Consider the following 26,983-nt stretch of genomic DNA (forward strand, 5'->3'; position numbering starts at 1 on the left):
AGCCTGAAGGGCTTCCCTGTGTCACTGCACGGAGGGTGCTGTGTGACACAATTAAAAATGATTATGCCTATGGAGTTGGTTAGACTCCATAACCAAGAAAACACAAGGGTAAACCACATATCAAAACACATGAGAGAGTGGGAAAAAGGGTCACTCTCTCTGCATGTAAAAAAATCAAGTCCTCAAAATCCAGCAAAGTTGCTGGGGGTCTCTAAGGTGAAGGGAATTGGCACATTTTTGAGAATTCTCCCTAACACTAGTTGATTCAGTATTTCGTTGGTTATTACTTGTCTTGTGTATATATAAAATAGATTGTTTTGATATAACTAAGTGGGTAAGTGATTCTTTGGAACTGTGTATGTTCCGATTTCTGTGTACCGATTTACAGCTCACATTCCTCCTGCTAACATAAGCCCGTCTGCTCTGCCACTCTACCAACCTTGGGTCGTTCAGGCCTATATTACAAGTTGGGGCCTAAAACCAAGAGATCAGGGTCGTTCAAGCCTATATTACAAGTTGGGGCCTAAAACCAAGAGATCAGGGTCGTTCAAGCCTATATTACAAGTTGGGGCCTAAAACCAAGAGATCAGTCAGAGTCCAATGCCAAATCGACTTTAGAAAAACATACCCAACACTCATCTCGATGCAAAGGTCATCAGCATAGTTTGATTGTTGACAACAGAAAAGCCATTTTGTTGGATTAGCGACAAAAGAAATCTATTCACAGTCTCAAGCCCCTGAAATGCTGCTGTCCACATTTTATTAAGCAGCAGCAGGAGATAGAAACTATATTGAAGTTTACTTCACAAAGACGTTGAAGGTCATGATCTCCTTTTCTATAACTAAAATGTTCACTCTTCAATGGAGCACAAGATTACACAATAAATAGCTAGGCTATTGCAGTGACTGGCAGTAGTTCATAGATTCAATGATATGGCAAAAGAAAACCCTATTAAGGGCTTGGGTATTTACACAACCCAAAATATTTAAATTTGGAAACGGCAGCACCAATACACAAACTGAAAAAGAATTTGGAACTATAAGAATTCAATAGGATGAATGGATAACTGGCCTATTTACAATATACTTTGTATTGAGAAACGTACACAAACCATGCTTTAGTGCACATTCTGCAGAAAAAGATTCAAAGAGTACGTACCACTTTAATGCCCATAATGCCGACTGTTTCTTCCTTATTGTGGTTGCATAGTCTTCCTCAGAGAAATGGTGCCTGTGAAACAATCATAGGATTTTAGTTTGCACTGAGCCACAAGGTTCGGCCAACTAATGCATCAGCAAAAACGCAATGTACATTTTAAATCAAGTATTAGGTTTCACACAATTGTTTTTTTATCACTGTCAATATGTTTAATTGGAGGCCATTGTGGGATGATTTAGAATACCCAACTCAGCAAGAAAGCCCTTCATACCAACTTCCGATCTGCTGTCAAGCAATGGCACTCGCCACCTGGATGGTGGCTTTGTCCCAATGGAAGCCCTTCCAGCAACCACTCTGCAAGTCCTGAGATGTGTACTGCTCCATGCTTCAGCACAACTCAAAGAACTCTGCAAATTAGAACTCTGCAAATTAGTCACCCAGACCCTCATCAAACTGCACGGTTTACTGCTCCAAGCACTTATCACCTTAAAATTCTGCGGCATCATCTACAAGGCCGTCACCCTCAAGTCCCCAAGCTACATTGTTAGGCAAGTTTTTCTAAAGTCCAACTGGTGTGGGTCATCAGAATACTTACCTCTTGGTATTAGGGACACAACTCTTAATATAGGACTATACTACACAAGTCAGTAGAGCGGCAGAGCAACCAGGCTTATTTTAGGAGGGAGTAGTGCGAGCTGTAGAGTCGACCACTGAACAAGGAATCTGAAGCAGAAGACTAGCATAGACGCCAGCAGCACCTTCCAGGACCGCAGAAGCACCGGGGAAGCGTTGCAGCTGTGCTGACCCAGTTTTCATATCGACAGGGAAGATCCGTCAAGGACGACTTCTTCCCTTAGGCGGGTGGGACCCAACTAGCCTCAAGACCTTTTCTATTTTGGGCCATTCCCCGACTTGCTGTGACTTTCCTGGGCTGCAGAATCCCCATACCCGTATTATTAAGTGCATGGTCTTCCGAAGATCAAATCCAGCTGAAACTTTGCAGGGATCCGTGTGGACCTCCAGGGGCAGGAATGGAGGCCTAATATGGCTAACTTCGGGTTGTCGAATCAGTACAAGTGAAATTATCATACAAATGATCCAAAGAAACACTGAAAACTATGCATGTAAAAATAAAGGATTTATTTAAATACAAGTAGGCCCAGATAAATCTATGGGTTGAGTAAGTACTAACACATTATAGGAAATCACAGTATAAAAACACAACACTATACTTGAAAGTACACAGACCCACGTATATACCTTATTTGAAGTACCTAACAGTAGTTCTAGGGAAGTCAAAACCTTTCCATACACCTTCAGTATAGGTCAAGCCTATTCTTGGGGAGTAAACACCAATGGTTACTTTTTACAATTACATTCAGTAATGCAAGGGCAGTAGACCCTTCCAGTTGTATATTGATTCTCAGTACTAATCATTTAATCAGTCAACTGGACAATATACTTTTGGTGAATAGTGCAACACTTATTCTAGGTGCAGTAAAAACCTATAACTACTTTTGTCCTAACACAGTTATACTAGGTAAGTAAAACCTATGGATGTAACCTACAATTACAGATGCTTTTGAAATCAGGGAACCCTAGATTAAGGTAAGCAGTAACTCTTGTAACTTGTTTTGGATGGCACACAGCTAACACAAGGTAAGTTCCTGGCAACCCCTGCACCTGGGGACTGTTTTCTGTATCCCTACAGTCCCCCAACAGCACTTATGCCTGCACTTGCCGCCAGCTGGCCGTTCTGTTATTTATCGTGTTATTTATTATCCCATGTACTGCACTTTCCCCTGTGCCCTCCCCCTGCACTTCTCCCCCCCCCCCCCTTCCGCGATCTCAATGACACCTGGCCTAGTAAGATTGTGGTCGGTCTTCCCTCGGTTCCCCCTCCCTTGCCTCGTTGCGCCTTGAAACACTTGTGTATAGGTGCGTTATAAATGCCATATCATAAGTAAAACCCACGTACTTTAACCTCACAATGAAGGGGAAAGTAAAACCCAATGTTACACTTTACTGAATAGTTATTCTAGGTACAAGGAAAAGGAAACAGTCTGCACACCTAATTGTGAAGAGAAATGTATCAAGTTGCAGAGGAGAAAGACACCACCCTGACACTGGGTGGTGATGCAAAACAAGGAAAAGTGTCCACGGGCTGTGGATCACTAGCGTCCCCTGCACACTAAGGTAAATGCCAGAGGCAATCAATTGGTCAAAATAGTAGTTGTGTAATATTCATGGAGTACAAACTCCATATTTGATTGAATGAATAGAGTTGAAAATATTTTGGAGAAAGTACATCAAAGTTTTCTAAAGTTTTAAGGTTAATTTAACTCAGTAATTGTTATTGACAACATATATACACAATATTATCTCTTAGTCCTGCTAGACCAAACCTTTGGGTAATATAATCACTTGATTCCAAATTTCAACATACAAATGTCTATTTTATTAGTGCATGCCAGTCTATATTCAGCAATAGTACCAATTGTTGATCTTCATATAGATACATGTCATACTCCAAACAATGTGATCATAATGGATACAGTAGAGGCCTAGCTACTGTGTAGATGGCTCAACGCGTTTCGGGAAGTACTTTCCCTTCTTCAGGAGCAAAAAATTCAATATTCTAAACTGTCAAGTTCATGTGTTCACAATCTGATTCTTAACGGTAATCTGCTACCCAGTCTCATTGGTGCCCCATGGGTTTTTGCGCGTTTGCGAGTCTTCCCGGGTATCTTCAGAGTTTTTCTCCAGCTGACAATTCTCCCAGTCGTGGTACATCTAGGGTCATGTTCAGAATGATGTCCTCATTGAAATTGTGCTGGTTATATCATCTTCCCCTTCATACAGGAGGGGCGCTTTAATATTGATGACCATCAAGGGATCTGGTTCGGTATTACATGCAGCAGTGCATGTGGGAATCAGTTCCAGTAAATTACGTGCTGGAAACCTTACCAGGTAACTCGATCTGCAAGGAAACGACCGCGAGTGCTGCATTCCCACATGCACTGCTACATGTAATACCGAACCAGATCCCTTGATGGTCATCAATATTAAAGCGTCCCTCCTGTGTGAAGGGTAAGATGGTATAACCAGCACAATTTCTATGAGGACATCATTCTGAACATGACCCTAGATCAGGGGTGCACAACTGATTTTGACAGATGGCCGAAAATACCTTACATGAGGGCTATAGTGGGCCGAAAAGTAAAAGTGGGCGGGGCGGTAGGCGGGACATGTCAGGAGGCTTTTTCAACCCCCAATTTGTATTAAACACATGGAAAAAGATATGTTTTTGAGGGGTAACGATTTTTATTGCATTTCAAACTTACATTTTGCACTACACATTTTCCATTGCCATCATTTATTTCGATTTAGTTATTGTATATCGTCTGTTTAATTAAATTATATATATTTTATTGACCCTTGATTGGACATTCCGTTATTTTGGACTGCTATAGTTTGCTGTTTGGGTTACCCAAGAGGAGTATGGCCTTCGTTGAGTCAGGTTTCCTCAAAAAAGCAAAGGATGTACATCTCCTAACTGTGCCTGTTTTAGCTTTATTATGGAGTTCACTCTTGGAGTGCAACACTATGCCCCATGGCTCCCATCCCCAACCAAACACTATGCCCCATGGCCCCCTCACCCCCAACCAAACACTATGCCCCATGGCCCCCTCACCCCCAACCAAACACTATGCCCCATGTCCCCCTCACCCCCAACCAAACACTATGCCCCATGGGCCCCTCACCCCGAACCAAACACTATGCCCCATGGCCCCCACCCCCAACCAAACACTATGCCCCATGGCCCCCACCCCCAACCAAACACTATGCCCCCTGTCCCTCACCCCCAAGCAAACACTATGCCCCCTGTCCCTCACCCCCAAGCAAACACTATGCCCCCTGTCCCTCACCCCCAACCAAACACTATGCCCCATGGCCCCCTCACCCCCAACCAAACACTATGCCCCATGGCCCCCTCACCCCCAACCAAACACTATGCCCCATGGCTCCCACCTCCAACCAAACACTATGCCCCCTGTCCCTCACCCCCCAAGCAAACACTATGCCCCCTGTCTCTCACCACCAACCAAACACTATGCCCCATGGCCCCTTCACCCCCAACCAAACACTATGCCCCATGGCCCCCTCACCCCCCTAACCCCCAACCAACACTATGCCCCATGGCTCCCACCTCCAACCAAACACTATGCCCCCTGTCTCTCACCCCCCAAGCAAACACTATGCCCCCTGTCTCTCACCGCCAACCAAACACTATGCCCACACACACACATGCACCCATACAGACCCGAACCCCCCACCCCCCCAAATCAGCACACAAAAAACATTCAAATCAAAACATTCATACACATCCGACACACATCCGACACCCCCCGACCCCCACATCTCAACATATACACACAAAATACATTCAAATACAAACATTCACACCCCCCGCATCTCAACATACACTCAAAATACATTCAAACACAAACATTCATACACATCCGACACACCCCGCCACCCCCACATCTCAACATACACACAAAATACATTCAAATACAAACATTCACACCCCCCCACATCTCAACATACACACAAAATACATTCAAATACAAACATTCATACACATCCGACACCCCCCACCCCTGCATCTCAACATACACACAAAATACATTCAAACACATTCATACACATCCGACACACACCCCCACCCCCGCATCTCAACATACACTCAAAATACATTCAAACACAAACATTCATACACATCCGACACACCCCCCCACCTCAACATACACTCAAAATACATTCAAACACAAACATTCATACACATCCGACACCCCCCCCACCCCCGCATCTCAACATACACACAAAATACAAACACAAACATTCATACACATCCGACACACCCCCCCACCCCCGCATCTCAACATACACACAAAATACATTCAAACACAAACATTCATACACATCCGACACAGCCCCCCACCCCCACCCCTCAACATACACTCAAAATACATTCAAACACAAACATTCATACACATCCGACACAGCCCCCCACCCCCACATCTCAACATACACACAAAATACATTCAAATACAAACATTCACACCCCCCCACATCTCAACATACACACAAAATACATTCAAATACAAACATTCATACACATCCGACACACCCCCCCACCCCCGCATCTCAACATACACACAAAATACATTCAAACACAAACATTCATACACATCCGACACCCCTCCCACCCCCGCATCTCAACATACACACAAAATACACTCAAACACAAACATTCATACACACAAACATAAAGCAAAACAAACCCGACACACAAACACAAACAGACCACTTACCGGAGACGTGCTGGAAGGCAGGTAAGCTGGAAGTCGCTGGAATCTCACTACGGCTGGCATGGTCCAAGGCTGAAATGCCTTCCGGCATCAAGCCTTATGGACCACGCCAGCCGTAGTGCTGGCCCTCCATTGGTGCAGCACACACGCATTACGTGGCTCGTAGGAGCGACGTGATGGGTGTGTGTGTGTGCTGAGCCAATGAGGGCCAGTGTTTTCACCGGCCCGGAAGTCAACAAAGACTTTCCTAATGGAGGGCGGCCGCGCGGGCCGCCCTCCATTAGGAAAGTCTTTGTGCCTCGCGGACCGGTCAAAAGGGCATGGCGGGCCGCAACTGGCCCGCGGGCCGTATGTTGTGCACCCATGCCCTAGATGTACCACGACTGAGAATTATCAGCTGGAGAAAAACTCTGAAGATATCCGGGAAGACTCCATCTATAACAAGGGGATAACTTACTGATGATTTACATCTCAAACAAGCAAAAACCCATGGGGCACCAATGAGAGTGGGTAGCAGATTACCGTGAAGAATTAGATTGTGAACACATGAACTTGACAGTTTAGAATATTGAATTTTTTGCTCCTGAAGAAGGGAAAGTACTTCCCGAAACGCGTTGAGCCATCTACACAGTAGCTAGGCCTCTACTGTATCCATTATGATCACATTGTTTGGAGTATGACATGTATCTATATGAAGATCAACAATTGGTACTATTGCTGAATACAGACTGGCATGCACTAATAAAATAGACATTTGTATGTTGAAATTTGGAATCAAGTGACTTTATTACCTAAAGGTTTGGTCTAGCAGGACTAAGATACTATTATGTATATATGTTGTCAATAACAATTACTGAGTTAAATTAACATTAAAACTTTAAAAAACTGATGTACTTTCTCCAAAATATTATTTTCAACTCTATTCATTCAATCAAATATGGAGTTTGTACTCCATGAATATTACACAACTACTATTTTGACCAATTGATTGCCTCTGGCATTAACCTGAGTGTGCAGGGGACGCGAGTGATCCACAGCCCGTGGATACTCTCTTTTCCTAGTTATTCTAGGTAGCCAACAACCTAATGCAGACTTATTCTGGACAGGCTAGCAGTAAGTCAGGGGAAGCAAGAACCAGTTGGGGGACACTCAGACAATCATCCTCAAATGACTAATCTGGTGATACCGACAGTTGGAGGACACTCATACAATTACCCTCCAGGAATAATCTGGTGAAACCAACACTTCACTTTTGGGAAGAGGCACAACCTAATCCCAGGAGAGTAAAATGCCTTCACATCTACTTTTTATTAGACTGGCAAAACAGTGGCTAAGGAAGAAAAGATGTTAACCATACTTTTAAGAGTAGCGCATCACACATTCAAGATCAGTAAGAACTTTTATAACTGTTCACTCTTAGAATTACAGTTACCAACCAACTATTTACAAGTAAGTCACTTTTAAACACTTATTTTCTTTTCTAGGCAGAAGTCTCAATCCCTTGAAAGTATTTCCCTTATTCTTGCAGCATGAGTGTTCTCAGTGGCAGAAGTGGGGTTGGGGGGGGATCACTAGACTAATGACCAACAGGCAGTGTCAGAATAGGTTCTTTAGTAGCAAAAGTCAGAATTCCTTAGGGAAACTGGGCAAACAGGTGAGTACTTCACTTTAGAGTTAGAAGAGGGTCCAGGGGCTTCACATAAGACCCCCTAGCAGGATTCTAGCAGTGGGACTGGGTGCACTGGATGAGAGGCCTTCCCATCATAGAAATCAACCGACAGCTACACAGAAATCCTAACAGGCTTAAGGTAAGTACATACCCAAGCCAACACAGTACCTCAGCATTGAAGAAGATTTTGCAGCAGGAGAACTTCAGGGTCTGCAGCCAAATACCTTGTCAATGGATTCCTTGTCGTGGAGACTGAAAACAAGATCTCAGAAGGGACAGGGATCGATAAAGAAGGCTCTAGGCAAGGTTTCCCTAGTGGCTGAATGCGGTTCTGGCACCTTTTCAAGGAGCACAGAAGACAGAAAATCATGGTTCCATTCTCGTCGTTTTAAAGGTCCAGCACTCGTGAGGGGACTTTTTGGACTCTATTCGTGTCTCTGGAGACCCACCAGGATGCCCACGAAGTTTCAGCGAGATACAGAAGACTGTGCACCGCATGATGGCTTGTGGTCCCAGGGTATTGGGGTATTGCAACAACGCAAGGTCGCGGCAATGCGTGGGAGGGCTCAAAATGCAGGTCGTCTTGAGTCTAGTGGGTATCACCAGGATCTGGGTCGGGGTCATCGTTTTCAGAGTCCCCAGGTCAATTGGAAGGAAGGGCTACAGCAGGCTCCGGTTACACAGCAGGCTCTCTGGTCGCTGGAAATCGTCTCAGCCGCTTTTCCTTCATCTTCCTCTTAAGTTTTAAGTTCCAGTGGTTGACGTATCTTCAGCTTCCAGGTTCGCAGTATTTATCAGGACAGCACAACCTCTGCCTTCTCTCCCTGCATTTTACAAGAAGGAGCGTTCTGGTTGTCCAATCAGGACAGCCAGCCCCAGTCCAGGGGACTCCTGCCGAAGACAAAAATCACACAAAGGAATTTCCCACCCTGGATGTCAGGGGAAGGAACATGAAATGACAGGAAACACTAAAATGGCAAAAAAAGAAGACAGGGGCCATTTTGGTAAAAATGGACACCCTTTGGTCCTTTTACTGCAGCTGTGAAAACAGCCTGCGTTTAAGGTGCACCACATTAATACAAATCACTGCCACAAGCCATTGAAGGTAAGCTTGTCACTGTAACAGAATTGTTACAGTTTTTATGTGAAAGGGGATACATTGCATCTCCCCAGCACTCCCCATAAGGTGGGGTGTGCTGGTTCATTAAATAAAATGTAAAAGGGATGCAAAGATCCTTTCTACCCTTGGGAACTGTAGTTTTCTCAAGGTTAGCAAAAGTAAGTTAATAGGGGAGCCCCTAAGGCAACCGAGCAACAACAGGCACTTATTGCCAACAAGTTGTTAAAGAGGATAACTTTAAAAAGACACTATGGAGAGTATTAAAAATGACACCCATAAAAAGAGTTAAAGATTATGTGAGTGTGGAAAAAGATTCCCACTCACTGAGGTATTATGGAAAAATCACACTAGTAAAGCAAAAGGTTCTGGGGTTGAACCAGGAATGGAAGATTTACCAGTTCTGTGCAAATCTTACCCAACACACTTTTATTGCTAGGAAACAGACTGCCTATATCCCTCTGGGAGAGTATACTTGTTATTAACAGTTGCTAAAGTGTGCTCTGCTTAGCTCTGAAAAACTTTCTCTCCCATCCCAATTTTGTAAAGGTGATACATATAAGTGCTTATACGGATCTTTATTGACATCATTCTGTGTGCTGGACATGTAAAGCATAGACACATATTCTCACCTGCATTATTGTTTCTTATATAACTTAATACCATTTCACAGTGAATTTTATTGTTAGTTGCTGCATTTTAGATTTGCTTGTGTGACTTGTGTATATATAAATAGATCTTAATATAACTTTATGTGAGTAAGTGTTTACTTGGATCCCTAGGTTTACCGATTTCAGTGTACTGCTCTGCAGCTCACGTTACTCCCACCCAAGATAAGCCTGGATGCTCAGTCACTCTACCGACTTGTGTAGTACAGGCCTATATTAAGAGGTGGGTCCCCAATACCAAGAGATAAGTCTTATGAAGTCCCACACTAGTTGGACTTTAGAAAAACATACCTAACATACATCACTGAGAAGCTCAGCATCCGCAGAGGCCTACGATCTACCAGAGGCAAAGGCATGTGCAGATTGAGCGCCACTGATGCAGGAAGGAAAGAACCAGAAGGCAAGCCTTCTTTGCAGGAGCCTCCTCCCGTCGACACAAGACTCTCCCTTTAGGGTCTACATTTCAGGACAGAGCTCAAGACCCTACTCTTCAATGAATGGCCTGTCCCTAAACCCTAGATCCACAAAAACCCCCCAACTAGCCCAGAATTGAGCTATTTGCTCCACCCGGTTTTCTCTACTAGTTGCTTGAAGAGCTCTTGCTGCCAAATTGCGCACTCTACCCCCTCACACCATAGTTCGCTCCCCACTCCTTTGCATCCCTGCTTCCCCCTGTATGTACTTCCTACTATGATTTGTAAAGCGCTCTGTTTCCCAAAGCTAGGTGTGCACTCAATATATACCCTTATATAATAAGTGAAATTAATTAAACTGATTTTATGTGGCATTTGTAAAGCAATCATTTGTCTGGCTTCTAAGTGTTGTGGATGTTTTGGTGTTCAGAGATGCAAGGTTAGGGATCCTTAGTAGAGTTTAGTCTGTATATTCATTAGTATCAAGAACATTTTCTTTTTTTTCCAACTTTCCTCCATTGGATATCTTTCTGTCTGGATCCTTAGTGATTTTGGTGTTAAAGTGGGTCCCTTTTTCCTCTCACCGGCTTCTCTTATTTCGTTTGGGGAGCATTGTCAGACCCCACTGCAGCTAGTGTAGAATATGGGTCTTCCTTTATTTTTCTGGTGTAGTACAAGCATCCTTCAATGGGATTTTTGATCCGATTTGGATTCTGTATCCTTTGTTTTTGGAGTCTGACAAACTCTGTAGGCATCTACTTTTGTATTGTGACACACAGCACCTACAGTGCAGTGCCACAGAGAAGTCCCTTGGATTTCTCATAAGGTTTAAATACCTTCTCCTGGATAAACTACTGTTTCCAAGAGTAGTAAAGTGAAATTGACTTTACTTACCTTTTCTCTCTGTAGAGCCAGCACACACCATCCTATGTGGAGTACTGGGGTGTTAGCCCCTTTGTCTACTTACTCATGTAACATTTTTTATGTAACACTCACAACTTATAAATGGCTGGTGGCAGTGGTTTAATTTTCCTACCATTGTGTGTTTTTACCACAGGCTGAACCCTCACCTGTAGTATTACACCCATGGGTGCCCATTTTGTCAAAATGGCCCGGTTCTTTTTTCACCATTTCTTGCTTGCAGGGTCTCTTTTGGGTTTTACTATGCGTGCCAAACCAGGTTTAACCTTTTTGTTCGCTTTGCCTTTGGCAGGCTTCAGTGCTGAAACCCGCCTCTGGCTCGAGTGTGTCTAGCAGGGCAGGAAGCGAGGGAGGTGCCCGAAACACCCGGTCCTTAGTCTCCTTGGTTACCTGAATGCACCCAGTGCTGATTGGCTGGCTGGTTGTCCTTGCAGGAAAGCCACCCTGCAGTGTGAGTGACAGCTAGGCTGTGTATGAATGGGATAAACCTGCATAAAAGGTGAGGTCTCTTGAACAGAAAGCAGAGTCGGCCACTGGAAGAAATATCCAACCAAAGAAACTGGAAGAGAAGCTTGCTGTAACTTCCTGGAACCCTTGAAGTGCCTGGTGAAGCCCTGCTGCAGTGCTGAAGCTCCAATTCCGGATCGACTAGAGTAGCCCAGAACGGACGACTTCTCTGGGGTTGGCGGGACCAACCCAAAGACAACCTTTGCTGGAAAACCTCTCCCTGCTGGCTGTACTCCTTTTCTGCTGCTGGAACTGAGTGCCAGGGGTCAGGAAAACCAGAATCGAGTGCATCGTCTTTAAGCCTGACCAGAGCTCCAGGAAGATCCCCTGGACACTCCTGAAGCAGGACTACCCAATCCTGAGCCACCTCACCAGAGTGCTGTACTCCAGACGTGAGGAGAGCCCATCAAGTGTCCAAGAACCGCAGTGGTGCTATTGACCGGTAGCTGAAACTGCGAAGTGCTGCTGAATTGAAAGAGCCGTAGCTGCCGCCAACCTTCAAACCGCAGTGCAGGAGTCCCCAGACAGCCTCCCTCTTTTCATCACGACTGAGGCCCAGGAACCCTGATCTGCAGGACTGCAACAGGAACAGATGCCAGCTGGACCGCCTTCTTCCAACCTAAGGTACTGTCTTGACTAAGGGGTACTACCTTGTGTCTGTAGCTTGCTTGTTCTCACTGGAGACTTGCAGTAGCTGCTTTTTGCAGAGGCGATTTCAGCTCTGCCCTTCACAAGCATTACAGCTTGTGGCCAAACAGCGATTCTTTTTACTACAAACTCTCTAAAACGTTGTGCAAGGCTTTTGTGCTATCTAAAGAAGTGTCTCAGATCCAGAGACATAGTTCAAATTGACTTTGGCTGTCCTGGCTCCCTGCAGACTCTTCTGACCCATTGACTTTGGTTCCAACTGTCCCTCATAGGTGGTACATAAGTTTAACTTGTATTGCTGGGAAAGGTCTAATCTAGACTTCATTGGGAGATTGAAAAGAATTCACATGTTATGAGAATCTGTTAACCTTTTCCTTCCCTAACCTTTTCCTTCCCACAACCTCAGAATTGCATTAAGTGTAAAAAGTGATATATTGATACCAAACATTGTCCTAGCAATTGAAGTCACCTCAGGGTGGAGGAAGTGTATAATGCATCCCAAAGGGGTATCTACTTGCTTATCTTAAATCTGAGCAAGTGTTGTGAAGTGTATTTTTATTGTTGCATATTGCCCTTTCTAAAGAAGGCTTATTTAAAACTGACCGTAAAATAAATAATTATTTTACTAGAAAACAATGAGTGTTTTTTGTATACTTGTAGTTGTGAATCTCTGCGTTACCGCTCTACTGCTCACATTTAGACATCTTGAGATAAGTATGGCTGCTCAGGCACTCTACCAATAGGTGGGTTACCTATTACCAAGAGGACAAGGCTGGTGTAGTCTCCCACAGGGCTACTGCATCCAATCTTGCATAACAGTAACAAAAAGGCTGGTGACAGTGAACCATATTTCATCTCCCCCCCCCCGTGCACGACGGTGAACCTTTATTATTTACTCCAATAATGCCTTTTTGAGTACCAAATACTCAAAATAGTTGTTCCTTATGACATGAGTAAAGTTCTTTGTGCCATCTTTGTTGACCATCTTGCTTACTTCTCAGGTCAGAAATTGTCAAATAAAGCCATGCCCTTTTGCAGCAGTCCAGCTCAGGGCTTCCGGTCACTGCTTTGACTGTGTGAATTGATGGACAGGGTTTTGAGACAGTCTATTCCCAATCCACACTTCAGCCACAGTATACCCTTGTTGCTGATCACAATGTAAGAAGGAAACATATCCCCGATTGGGCAGCCCCCACATGTTTAGATGTTGCAGGTTTCTTGCATAGGTGGGTTGGGGCAATACTCGGACCAAAACTTGGATAAAAAAGGGCCTGGAGCCACTCTTCGACCACACGATTCAAGCATCAGAAGCCAATGGACTGCCAAAAGACCTGTCTAAGGCCTGCTGTTGCGATCAGCACTGGCAGAACCATCCACCAAGTTTCATCCCTCTGCCTTCGGAATCGACTGGAAGACAAACTGGGTGCCTTCCTCCTCTGTACTAGTGAGACCAACTTGCCTGAAATTCTGCTCTGCGTCAAACACGGGTCCATGGTTGTGATCATTGCCAGGTCTGAAATGTGGCCTGCACTTGCCTGGAACAGGAACGCCTTTGTACAGTGCCCTTCCTGCCTCGACCCACAAAGCTTTGCTGGCATGCTCAGAGCTCTGTTGTGACCTCACCAACCTGCTGCTGCCAACCCTCAGCACAAGGAAGTGTAATAAAAAATGCATGCCACCAGCAACTGACTTCACAGAAGGATCAGGGTAACATACTTGGCAAACAGGAACTTATGTCTTTTAGGGACCGCCAGGGGGGACACCCATGGAGTTACATCACCTCCAAGACCCTGGATGTGGACTCATTGTGAAAAGAGGTTAGTGAACTATGAGAGAAGGAGCAAACTAGGACAGGGGCTTTACTGTGACTCACAGGTTACGACTTTTTTTCATAAAATGCAGGGATACCACGTTTCTCGGTTAACAGTGGTGAGGCAGTACTGTCCACCGAAGCTTAATATTTTGGGGGGAAAGAGACCTATAAAAAGTGTACTTGCTTTCCTCAAGACCCACATTACGAACACACGGGCATAACCTAGTTCTCTAATCTCTTTTAAAACAAACGGGCCATAGCTTATCGAGACTAAATGAGTTCCACCAAATAAATGTGTTGATTAGGGAAGAGAATGCATTCCCAAGACTGAAGTAACTAACTTCTAACAAAGAACAATGACCGCTTGCTATATTTAGGAAACAGTGCAACTCTATTTTATTGTGCTAAATGTTCAGGCTATCCTCGACCTAGGTGCCGAATCATGCAGGTACTGCAGATCTAACATATAATTCTAAGTCTATCACACTGCTACACCCAGAGTTCCCTCACTGCTTCAAGAAACACAAAGTCACATGGATAGCTAGCATTCTATCACTCTTGAAAATCCTTTCTCACTTGATAAACCAATCTAACACTTGCCAACCCCTCTGCTCTGGCAGTGGGTACCAGTTTACCTAAAAACTATTGATAAAAATGTCCATGGGGAATTGGCATCTTAGGATTTCTGATTTGTTATTAAATTTGTAGGGTTCCACATTGCAACTACTACCTATAATGGATTATAGTTTCATTTTAAATTGTAATGGGCTAAGAACCCATTACGTCTGATACAAAATACAACATATGCATTACAATTACAGTGCAAGCAACAATACAATGTACACTATTCAAGAGCAAAAAAAGAAAAAACACATCACCAATATAGAATTACCTCTGCAGGCATCTCATTAAAGATGGTGGATTTGATTCATTGATTCCCAGCTTGTCCAACAGGACCTCAACTGTCGATGGATTGACAAACCCTGGTGATTGATGCAAAACCTTTTCATACGTCTGTGACGCGCTACTAGACATAACAATGCTTTGCCTTTTTAAAAAGAAATAATACAATATGATACATTATTCTCTTTGTTTAGCATAAAAATATTGTTTAGAAACAGTGAAACATTAACAACTTATTTTGATTGTAGCTGAGACAAATGCACCAGCACTGTGCTCATTTGCACCACATACAACTATGCGTCTAGGAGCTTTCAGCATTTGATTAACGTTGAATGTACAAAGGTGACATCTCAATGTCAAATAGCATTTCCTGCCGGGAAAGGAAATGGAGTGCTTGGCGTAATTAAATGTAACCTTCACATCTAGCCCTACCTGCTAACGGTCAGTGTGTGTGTTAGGCAAGAGTTGATGTAGTAACCCTTGCCCCCTTGGTATTAGGTAACCCACCTATTGTTATAGGTCTGTACAACACAAGCTGGTGGCGTGACTGAGCAGCCAAACTCATCTCACGAGGGGTAAATATGCGCTGTAGCATCGAAATCCAAAAATACAAGCATCCAAATAACACTTCCACTCAAGGTTTTCTAGCAAAATAATTATTTATTTAACTGGAAGTTTTAAATAAGCATCCTTTAAAAAGGGCAATGTGAAACAATAAAAATACACTTCAAAATATTTTTTCAGAATCAAGTCAAGCAAGTAGATACTTGTTAGAGATGCTTCATACACACTTCCTACACCCTGAGGTGACTTCACTAACTGGGACAGTATTGGCATTTATATATCACTTTTGTACTTGGTAAATTCTGAGGTTATTAGAAAGGAAAGGTTAAAGGAAGGAAAAAGGTTAAACAGGTTCTCGGAGCATGTGAGCACTTTCTTAAATCTTCCAATGAAGTCTAGATAAAAACCTTTCACAGCAATATTAGTTAGAAACCAATATATCACCTATGAGTGACAGTAAGAATCAAAGTCAATGGAATAGAAGAGTCTGCAGGGGTCCAGGACAGCCAAAGTCAATTGGAGCAAAGTGTATGGAGTGGAGGCACTTCTTAGATGGCAAGAAGTCTTGCACAAAGTTAGAGAGTTTGTTGAAGAAAAGCACTGTTGGGCCACAAGCGGTTACACTTGTGCAAGTTCGAGCTACAATCAACTCTAGAAAAGCAGCTACTACCAAACTCAACTGAGAAGAGCAAGCTATAGACAAAGAGGTAAGTACCCTGAAGTCAGAACAGTACCAATGTTTAGAAGAGGAGAATCCAGCTGGCTTCTGTCTGGTTGCAGGGATGCAGATCCTGTTTTCCTGGGCCTCATTCGTGGGGACAAGAGGGAGGCCGTCTGGAAGACTCCTGCACAGCAATTCAAAGGTTGGTGGCAGCTACTGGCGTTCTTCGGACCAGCGGCACTTTGCAGTTTCAGCGCTCGCTTAGTAGCATCACTGCGGATCTTAACACCGGTTGGGCTTCCTTCACTCCCAGAGTCCAGCATTCTGGTGAGGTGGCTCGAGCTTGGGTCATCCTGCTTCGGGAGGGTCCTCAGAATCTTCCTGGAGCTTTTGGCCGGCTTACAAACGTTGCACTCGACTATGGATTTCTCAACCTCTGGCACTTGTTTCCAGCAGCAGCAAAGAAGTACAGCCAGTTCAGAAAGGTCTTCCAGCAAAGTTCATCTCAGGGTTAGTTGGTCCGACTAACCCAAGGGAAGAAGCCGTCCCTTCCGGAACTTCTCTTGTTGATTAGGAAAAGGAGTTTCACCGGGCAGTTCAACAGTCCAAGCGGATGCGGCAAGCTTCTCTTCAGGATTCCTTCATCAGATGTTTCTTCCAGTGGTCGACTATCTTCAGTCCAAGAAGCCTCGCCTTTTTAAGCAGGTTCCTCCCATTCATGCACAGCCTAGCTGTCAGTCACAAAGCAGGGTGGCTGTCCTGCAAGGACGGCCAGCCAGCCAATCAGGACTGGGTGCATTCAGGTAACCAAGGAGTAAAAGGACAGGGGAGTTTCCCCTTACTTCTAGACACACTGGAGCCAGAGGCAGGTTTCAGTACTGAAGCCCCCCCAAAGGCAAAACCAACAAAGGGCGCAGACCTGGTTTGGCGCACAGAGTAAAACCCAAGCAAGACCTCATAAGCAAGAAATGGCGAAAAAAGACCGGGCCATTTTGACACAATGGTCACCCATGGGTGCTATACACAATGGTCACCCATGGGTGCTATACTGTAGCTGAGGATTCAGCCTTGGGTAGTGTTAGGGAGAATTCTCAGAAATGTGCCAATTCCCTTCTACCTTAGAGACCCCCAGCTCTTTTTCTGGACTTTAGGACTTAATTTTTATCCTGGAGTGAGTGAGACCTTTTTCCCCCACTCTCCATGTATTTTTCTTTGATTTGAACACTGTGTTACTTTTGGTTTTGGAGTCTGACAAACTCCATAGACATCGTTTTACATTGTGACAGCACCCTCAGTGCAGTGTCACAGAGAGGTCCTTTGGATTTCTCAAAGGTTTAAATACCTTCTCTTGGATGAACTACTATTTCCAAGAGCAGTAAAGTGAAATTGATTTTACTTACTTTTTCTAACTTTGTAGACCCAGCACACACTATCTTACATAGAGTGCTGGAGGGGTTACTTAGTATCCCCTTTGTTAACTTTCCCATGTAACATTTTTATGTTACCCTTTCTTCAATTAATGGCTGGTGGCAGTGGTTTATTTTTCATACCACTGCTTTTTTACAGCAGCTGCAGTATTGCACCCATGGGTGTCCATTTTGTCAAAATGGCCCCGGTCGTCTTTTTTCGCCATTTCTTATTGTAAAGGTCCTAAATAATATCAAAGGGCTCCTGGTGGAAGCAACCCTATACTGCCCAGGAAGGCTAAAGTTACTAGAACAAAAATGAATGGGTTGGAAAACAATCTTACTATGTATCCACCTCCCTTCAATTTTCATTCCCAAACAGCAAATATAAGTGTATAGAATCACACTACTGCAAGTATACGACTGGCGTCAAACACAAAGTGAACAAATAAACTAAAACAAATCGTACAACTTTCTAAAGAACACAAACAATTGACATTGATAGGGTTTGTGTTTTTGCTACAAAAGCGTCTACACCAGGTGTTTCAGCCCTATAACGGGCAAGGTGGGCCATTTCTTCCTAGGGCCTTCATCAGGACGAAGGGAAAACTGTGTGGTCAGGATGTTCAGGGAAAGCTGTAACAGGAAAGGGGGAAAGCTGTAACAGGAAAGGAGAAATTTGATAAGGGGAGGCTCAAAACTTATTGGGTTTAGGCGTGACATAAATAAATAGTGTTCTTTAGAAAGTTGTACGATTGATTTGTTTTAGTTTATTTGTTCACTTTGTGTTTGACGCCTGTCATATACGTGCAGTAGCGACAGTAGTAATTGCATCAATGTTTGTCTAACTATATTACCCTGTGAATACAGGTTTCTGTTTTGCTCTGACCATGCAAATTGTGTTTGCTTATGGGTTTTGTCTTTGATGTGATGTTCATTACGTAAAAATAGAAATTCAAAAATCTTTTCAAATATAAAACTTTTTGAAATTCTCCGAGTGTGATTCTATCCACTTATATTTGCTTTCTTGGGAATGAAAATAGAAGGGAGGAGGATACATAATAAGATTGTTTTCCAACCCATTCATTTTTGTTCTAGTTATTGTAAAGGTCCTTCTTGAGATTTACTCTGCGTGCCAAACCAGGTTTGGTCCCTTTGTTCGTTTTGTCTTTAGCAGGGGTCGCTGCTGAAGGCCGCCTCTGGCTCCAGAGTGTCTGGCAGGGCAGGATGCGAGAGAGGTTCCCGAAACTACCTGTGCTTAGTCACCTTGGTTACAGCAATGCACCCAAAAGTGATTGGCCAGCTGACAGTCCTTGGATTACAGACATCCCTGCTGTGTGAGTGACAGCTAAGCTGCAAATGAATGGGAGAAACCTGCATAAAAGGCAAGGTCTTTTGCTTGGAAGGAAGAGTTGAGCACTGGACGAAGGAATCTTAAGAAGAACTTGGAAGAGAAGCTGGCTGTAACTCCTGGAACGTTGGTTTGCCCGGTGAAGCCCTGCTGCATTGCTGAAGCTCTAGATTCTGATCGACAAGAGAAGCCCTGCAAAGACGACTTCTCCCCTTGGGCTGGTGGGACCAATCAGCCCCAAGACGAACTCGACTGGACCCCCTCTCTCTGCTGGCTGTACTTCCATTGCTGCTGCAGGAACAGAGTGCCAGGGCACAGGAACACCATAATCGAGTGCATCGTTTTTAAGGCAAACCCGAGGTCCAGGAAGATCCTCCGGACTCCCTAAAAGCAGGATTAACCAAGCCTGAGCCTCCTCGACAAGAGTGCTGGACCCCAGAAGCGAGGAAAGCCCACAAGGTATCCGAGAACCGCAGTGGTGCTATTTGCGAGTAGCTGAAACCGCAAAGTGCCGCTGATCTGAACTTTGCCCATTGCTGCCACCGACCTTTGAATCGTAGTGCAGGAGTCCCCAGACGTCCTCCCACTTGTCCCCACGACGGAGGCCCAGAAATAACAGGATCTGCCTGACTACAACAGGAACAGAAGCCAGCTAGAACCATTTCTTCAGACCTAAGGTACTGTGAACTAAGGGGTACTTACCTTTTGTTGTGTAGCTTACTTGCTCTCAGTTGAGACTTGCATTGGCTGCCTTGTGCAGAGTTGCTTGCAGCTTTGCCCTTCACAAGCATCCCAGCTTGTGGCCCAACCGTGATTTATTTTCCAAGAACAACTCTCTATAATATTGTGCAAGACTTTTTACTTACCTTCAAGAAGTGCCTAAGCTCTCCTAGACTTTTCTCAAATGACATTTGCTGACCTGACTCCCCTGAAGACTCTTCTAACCTCTGTTTTAACTGTCCCTCCAAAAGGTCATACATACTTTACTTGTATAGCTGGGAAAGGGTTAAATCCACAGTGCATTGGGGGTGAAGGAGGGGGATTCAAAAGTGCTTACCTGTTTGAGAAACTTGTTAACCATTGTTTCCCTCCCTAACCTTTTCCTTTTTGCCACAACTTCAGTGTTACCAATTCAGTGTGAAAATTGATATATTAATGTCCACAGTATCCTAGCTATTTAAGTCACCTCAGGGTGTAGGAATCTGTGTGTCATCCGAAAAGGGTATCCATTACTGTATTGAACTGAAGGCGTGTATTCTGGAGTATATTATTATTGTTGCCAATTGCTCCCTTCAAAAGGAAGGCTTATTTAACCCCTTAAGCACCAAGGACTAGCTATCTCGTCCTTGGCATTACGTTCCTGTTGCAAAGGACGAGATAGCTCTTCCTTTTTGGCACTTCATTTTGTGCGATCCCGGCAAAGCAGGGATCGCACAAAGTGAAATCCAACCACCGGGCTATGTGAGGGAGAGGTTCCTTCTCACAGCCCAGGGTTGGATTTCTTTCAGCTTCAAGTCAGCGTGCGTGGCGCACGCTGACATTTGTATTTGTATTTTATTTATTTGTATAGCGCACAAGGCCCAAGGGCAACCGGATGCATTATTTAGTTACAGTTAGCTTACATAAAGTATTTGCATTTAGAATATACAAAATATGCATGCGACATAATCGAAGGTATACATTTTACACAGGCTGGGGCAGAATGCAAAGGCAGTGACATAATATACAGCAAAAAGCCTATGGTTCCATGAATAGTGGTACAGTCAAAGGTCATACTTAGTCGCGGGTGGAGAGCCAAGCTTTGGCATTACGCTTGAAGGCAGTGAAGGAGGGTTCAGTTCTGAGTGAGTTGGGTAATGTGTTCCACAACTTGGCTGCTAGGACAGGGAAACTGCGACCTCCCGATTTTTTGAGGTTGAACCGTGGGGTGACAAGGCAATTAGAACATGAAACTGAAAATAATTTCACTGCCGCAGCCATTTTCGGCTGCCGCAGTGAAAGAGAGAAGGTGAGTGTCCTCCCCCCCCCCTCTCCCTCGATCTCCGCCATTATTAAGCCGTTGAGATCGAGGGAGGTGTCGCTGGAATGGGCGACTCTCCCCTTTCCAACAACACCTTTTTTGAAGCATTGCTGGGTGCGGATCGGGAGCAGAGTACTTGATCCTCGCCCAGCAATGCCACTAGACCACCATGGATCTGTTTGTGATGTGGGGAGGGCTGCTTACTATGTAAGCAGCCCCCTCCCCCGCCCCCAAAGCATGGGGCTACAGGTTTGGGCCGCCTGGGGGCAGATGGGTGCCCATCTGCCACTAGGGAAGGGCAAAAAAATAAATAAATAAATGGAAAAGAAAATAAGTTTAGATTTGTGGGGGTAGGAGGCCACTAGACCACCGGGCTTTTTTTTATAATGAAAGGAGGGGGTGGCCATCTCCCCCCCACCCCGAGTGGATGGGGGGCACCTCATGTAGCCCTCCCTGGGGGCCGATTTCTGCCCCTAGGAATGGGTACATGAGATGCCCCCCCATCCATTTGGGGTGGGGGAGAGGGCCACTAGAATTCTTGTCACAGCCCCCCATCCCCCCAAAGCATGGGGCAGTATGTTTAGCCCCCTACCCTTGGGGCAGATGGGCACAGTAATGTGCCCATCTGCCTCAAAGGAAGGGGCAAAACAAAAACATGCTAACTAACATGCCAAGCTGGGTGGAACTGATACTATTGCAACAACGAATTACCACAGCTCAAGACTACTCATTGTATACAGATATGAGGAAGCACCTAGAGGGGGGTAGATCAAAATCTCTGTTAAAGTTAAACCTACTGGTGAAAGAGTTGCTCTCAGGTGCGGACAGAGAGCAAACTGTTGCAAGAAAACCCAATAAAGGCACAAAAAAATAAAATGGGAGGAAATGGATTGGATCAATAGTATTGAAAAAGTAAGATAAGGGCCCAATCCTAACCACCTGCAAACACGAGATAGAAAGTTGGGCTTTCTTAACAAATATTTAACCAAGTTTCCAGACTGGAGAATTAGGAACACATTTCTAAGACCGAGATTGAATATCTTACATATTGGAGAAATCTTAGCAAGAAGAGGAATGGGGGATATGGCCCTAAATCTTTGCCAGATCTGTAAAAACCCAGAAAACCAATCCATTCAACATCTGATGATGGAATGTGAAGGTACTAGATGGGCCAGACAACAGTTCTTTAGCAAACTTGTCATCACACTGGGCACAATAACACTTAGGGAAACACCGATTGATGGCCAATATTAGCAGAAGTCAATGGCCGTGATACGAAATGCTTGAGAGATAGGACTGTAAGCCCTTGGTGAGCCTTCCTCTTGGTTTATGGTAAAATCCACGACTCAGAATATAGAAGGCCTAGTTGGCCCACAGAGCGACTATTGTTTGGCCCTTGGTAGGTCCCCTAATTATTTCCAATCAGTTACTTATAAAAGTTATTTCATCCTTTTAATGACTTTTTAATAATTTGGAAATTATTTCACTGTTACCTAATTTAATTTGATGTAAATTGTTTGTGTTTTTATATGCGTCTTGTGGAAACAGGATTCTGTTGATTGTGAAAGGTTATTTTGTAACCATATACAAAAAAAAAGATATGGGGTTTTGATGGGGGTGGGGGGCACCCCAAACCACCAGTGAGTTATGTATTGAAAAAGGGGGGTGGCCCTCTCCCCCCACCCCAAGTGCATGGGGGGCATCTCATGTAGCCCTAGGAAGGGGCATATGCCCCCCCCCCATCCATTTGGGGTAGAGGGCCACCAGAAAACTTGGGACAGGCCCCCCCCAATGAATGGGGCAGTAGGTTTTGGGCACCCTGGGGGCACAGTAATGTGCCCGTCTGCCCCTAGGTAAGTGGCAGAACAAAAATATTTAATATCAACAAATAGCTGTGCATTAAGGGACGTTTGGGGGGGGCACCCTAAACCACCAGTAGTGTTTGTCATGAAAAGGGGAGTGTCCCTCACCCCCACCCAAAATGGAGGGGGGCATCTCATGCAGCCCTCCTTGGGGGCAGATTTCTTCCCCTATGTGACGCTACGGAGGGCTACTTGAGATGCCGTCCATCCATTTGGGGTGGGGGGTAGAGGGCCACCAGAAAACTCGGGACAGGCCCCCCAATGGATGGGGCAGTAGATTTTGGGCAACCTGGGGGCATATGGGCACACTAATGGGCCCTTCTGCCCCATGGCGAAGGGGCAAACAAAACAAAAAGAAGAAAACTTGTTTTTTCTGTTGGTGTTTTGGGGGTTTAGGGGGTGCCCTAGACACCAGGGATTATGATGAGTGGTAGGGGGCTGGCTGCTTTGCAAGGAAAGCAAGTGCATTGCTGGGTGTGGATTGCTGGATCTGTGCCTAGCAATGGCACAGCACATTGGTGTGGTGCTTCCTTACTGTGCACAGTATTCGGACAGGGGAAGTGAGCACCATAAAGTGGGCATTAGATGTTTTGAAGGAATTAATGTTGTGACTACTACCACCCCCCTCATTTTATATTTCGCTAGGAGGGGGTGGATTGTTAGTGGGGGGGGTGGGTGGGAACTGGGGCTGTACTGTTGGTGGTTTGAGCGGGAGTGGGTGCTTAGAGGAGTTATTCTGGTGGCCTCAGACTCACTTGCAGGGGCAGGCCACAAATTGCCCCCAGACCAGCTGTTCTCCTGTGAGGGCAGTTTGCCACTATGCCATCTGCACAATGTTTACTTTGTGGTGGGGGTTTCCATACGCCCATTGGTCTTATTCTCATTTCCTATCAGTGTGTGCGTATTATGGAGAATTCTCAGAAATGTGCCAATTCCCCTTCTACCTTAGAGAATATCTCTTTTGCTGGACTTTACAAAATAAATGAGAGATAAAAAGTCCTAATGTGATTTATTCTCTGTGTTACTTTTGACTTTGCAGTCCGACAAACTCCATAGGCATCATCTTTACATTGTGTAACACAGCAACTTCAGTGCAGCGACACAGGGAAGTCTCTTAGATTTCCCTAACCTTCGCTTGGATAAACTACTGTTTCCAAGAGCAGTGAAGTGAAATTGACTTGGTTACATTTTGTAACTTTCTAGACCCAGCAAACACTATCTTACCGTAGGGTGGTGGAGGGGTTACTTAGTATCCCCTTTGTCTAGTTTCTCATGTAACATTTTTATGTTACCATTTCTACAATTAATGGCTGGTGGCAGTGGTTTACTTTTTACTAACATTGTGTGTTTTTACCGCAGGCTGCAACACCCATGGGTGCCCATTCTGTCAAAATGGCCAGATGTTTTTTCGCTATTTCTTGTTGGAAAGGTCCTTCTTGAGATTTACTCTGCTCACCAAACCAGGTTTGGTCCCTTTGTTTGTTTTGTCTTTAGCAGGATTTATGAGTGAAGCCCGCCTCTGGCTCCAGTATGTCTGGCAGGGGTAGGAAGTGAGGGAGGTGCCAGAAACTCCCTGTGCCGAATCCCCTTGGTTACAGGAACGCACCCAAAGGTGTTGGCCGACTGGCTGTCGTCAAGGACAGCCACCCTGCTGTGTGATTGACAGCTTGCTTGTTTGTTTGTTTTTATTATTTGTAATGCGCACATAACCCAAGGGTAACAAGGCGCAGGAGTAACAAGAGGATTGTATAGCTTAGGTTACATAGAATATATTTGATAGCGTCCCATAGGGTTACAATAAGGGACACATAGACAACATGGGGAGCAGGTATCGACCTGAGGTTATCCAAGACAGTTGGCATATAGATATAGTAATTACAAAAGTACAAGTAGAAACATACACAATTTTACAATTTACAAGTTTAAATTTTAGAAAAGTCGCAGGGCGAAAGGAGTGCCAGTGTATTAATTATCGTGATCCTTAATCCATTGAATAAGACTTGTCCTGAATTGTAGGTGAGGAAGGCCTTCTCTGAGGGAGGGCGGTAGTGAGTTCCAAGGTAAAGCTGTTTTGACAGGGAAGCTGCTCCCTCCGGTCATAGTGCGTTTGAATCTTGGTACTAGTAGTAGGTTGGCATTGGCCTTTCTGGAGGGGCGGTAGGATGACGGTCTAGTCAATCTCGTTATAAGATATTGAGGGGCCGAGTCGTGAAGGCATTTGTGAATCAAAGAGACAGATTTGAGGAAGATCTTTCGTGGAGAGCCAGTTGACAGATCTTCTAGTGTCTGAGATGTGGGCTTTCTTCGGGAGACTTAGTACTGCTCTTAGAGCATTATTTTGCAAGATTTGAATCTTGTTTGTGGTATATTTGTTGCTACCTACATATAGGGTGTTGCAATAATCTAATTTGGATAGGATCAGAGCTCTAGCCAGAGTGATGCAGTTGTTGGAAGATAGGAATGGTTTGGCTGCTCTGATACGTTTGCAGGTATAGGGCGAAGGCCATTGCATTTACCTGTTTTTTGAATGATAATGTGGAATCTAGGTAGAAACCCAGAGTTTTTACCTCCTTGGCCACATTGATAATGTTGTTGTCAATTTCAAATGATGAGTAGTTTTGGTCAAGTTTGTTAATATTAGCTGTAGTGCAGAGAATGAGGAGTTCTGTTTTGTCATCATTCAGGCATAGTCCATGTGAGGCCATCCATGCCTGGATGATGAGGTACACTCTATTTACAAATGCCAAATCCTTGTCATAATCCCCCGTCAACAGGATGAGGATCTGGGTATCATCTGCGTAGTTCGCATAGGTGATACCCAGACCATCTAGATCATCGAAAAGGGGCTTCGTAAAAATGTTGTACAAGGTGGGAGAGACGCATGAGCCCTGTGGCACGCCGCAGGTGATGGGCGTAGGGTCAGCGGCTGCCAGAGGGGAGACGACTTGCATAGTTCTATTACTGAGGAAGGACTGAATCCAGTCTATTGCCTCTTGGGAGAAGTGCGCGGCTGATTCAAGGTGATTGCACAGGATCTCATGGTCGACTAAGTCAAATGCTGCTGAGAGATCAAGGAGCAGCAGAAGTGCTGTCTTGCCCTCGTCTCTCAACTCATCTGTGTCTTGGGGTCGACCAGAGCGGTTTCGGTTCCGTGTTGAGGTCTGAAACCTAACTGCCGGATTCCTAGGAGGTGATTATATTCTAAATAATGTTGAATTTGTAGGTATGCCATTTTGTCGAGGATTTTAAGCAGGAATGGCACCGTGGTAATAGGACGGTAGTTTGTGGGAATGGACGGGTCTAAGTTTTGTTTTTTAAAGGAGTGGGAGGACCCAAGACTGTTTCAGATTGCTGGGTATCATGCTTGAGGTGAAGGATGCATTTATTAATTTCGTGATAAAAAGGTGAGAGCGCGAGCTGCATCTTTTATAAGTTGTGCTGGGCATAAGTCGCCATGGCAGTTCGATGGTTTGAGGGTGAGGATAACTTTCTCAACCTCTTTGATAGAAACTTTGCAGAAGTTGAAGTGTGGGGTGGACCCATGTGGGAGGGTCGCGGTGGAATGCGTCACTGTCACATTGCTGTTGCTAGGTTTAGAAGTAGTGAGAAGGGTGTCCTTTTTGTGGTTAATCTTTGTTTGCAAAGTAGTGATTTTGTTAGCCAGAGCATTTTGGATGCTTGTGCACCAATTTTTATCCTTAAGGCAGGAGTCTGGGGTTTGGATGGGAGATTCTACCTCTTTCAAAATTGCAAAAAGCTCTTTAGTATTCGACTTGGCTTGCGTAATTCGGAGGTTGTATGAGGTTTGTTTGGCAGAGATAATTTCTTTTTTTTTGTAAAGGGACGATTGCTTGCTTAGGGTATTCTTATTAGTCTCTGATGGATCATGTCTTCATATTTTCTCACAACGTTTCTCAAGTCTAATT

The 26,983-nt window shown here is 44.6% G+C and overlaps 1 protein-coding gene across 4 annotated transcripts in view; it reads right to left on the reverse strand.

The window, feature by feature from the left end:
- TTC14 (tetratricopeptide repeat domain 14) overlaps positions 1-26,983 on the reverse strand; it is a 252,101-nt gene that overhangs the window by 161,648 nt on the left and 63,470 nt on the right. For 3 of the 4 annotated variants that reach the window (XM_069618671.1, XM_069618670.1, XM_069618673.1), the window contains exons 6-7: positions 15,183-15,338; positions 1,160-1,231 (exon numbers count right to left, since the gene is read on the reverse strand). In XM_069618671.1, coding sequence (XP_069474772.1) covers positions 1,160-1,231; positions 15,183-15,338 — 228 coding nt within the window. The remainder of the gene's footprint in view (positions 1-1,159; positions 1,232-15,182; positions 15,339-26,983) is intronic. The other variant, XM_069618672.1, reaches the window with a different exon arrangement.

This window comes from Ambystoma mexicanum, chromosome 10 (assembly GCF_040938575.1).
Source record: "Ambystoma mexicanum isolate Mex_15411 chromosome 10, UKY_AmexF1_1, whole genome shotgun sequence".
Taxonomy (NCBI): Eukaryota; Metazoa; Chordata; class Amphibia; order Caudata; family Ambystomatidae; genus Ambystoma; species Ambystoma mexicanum.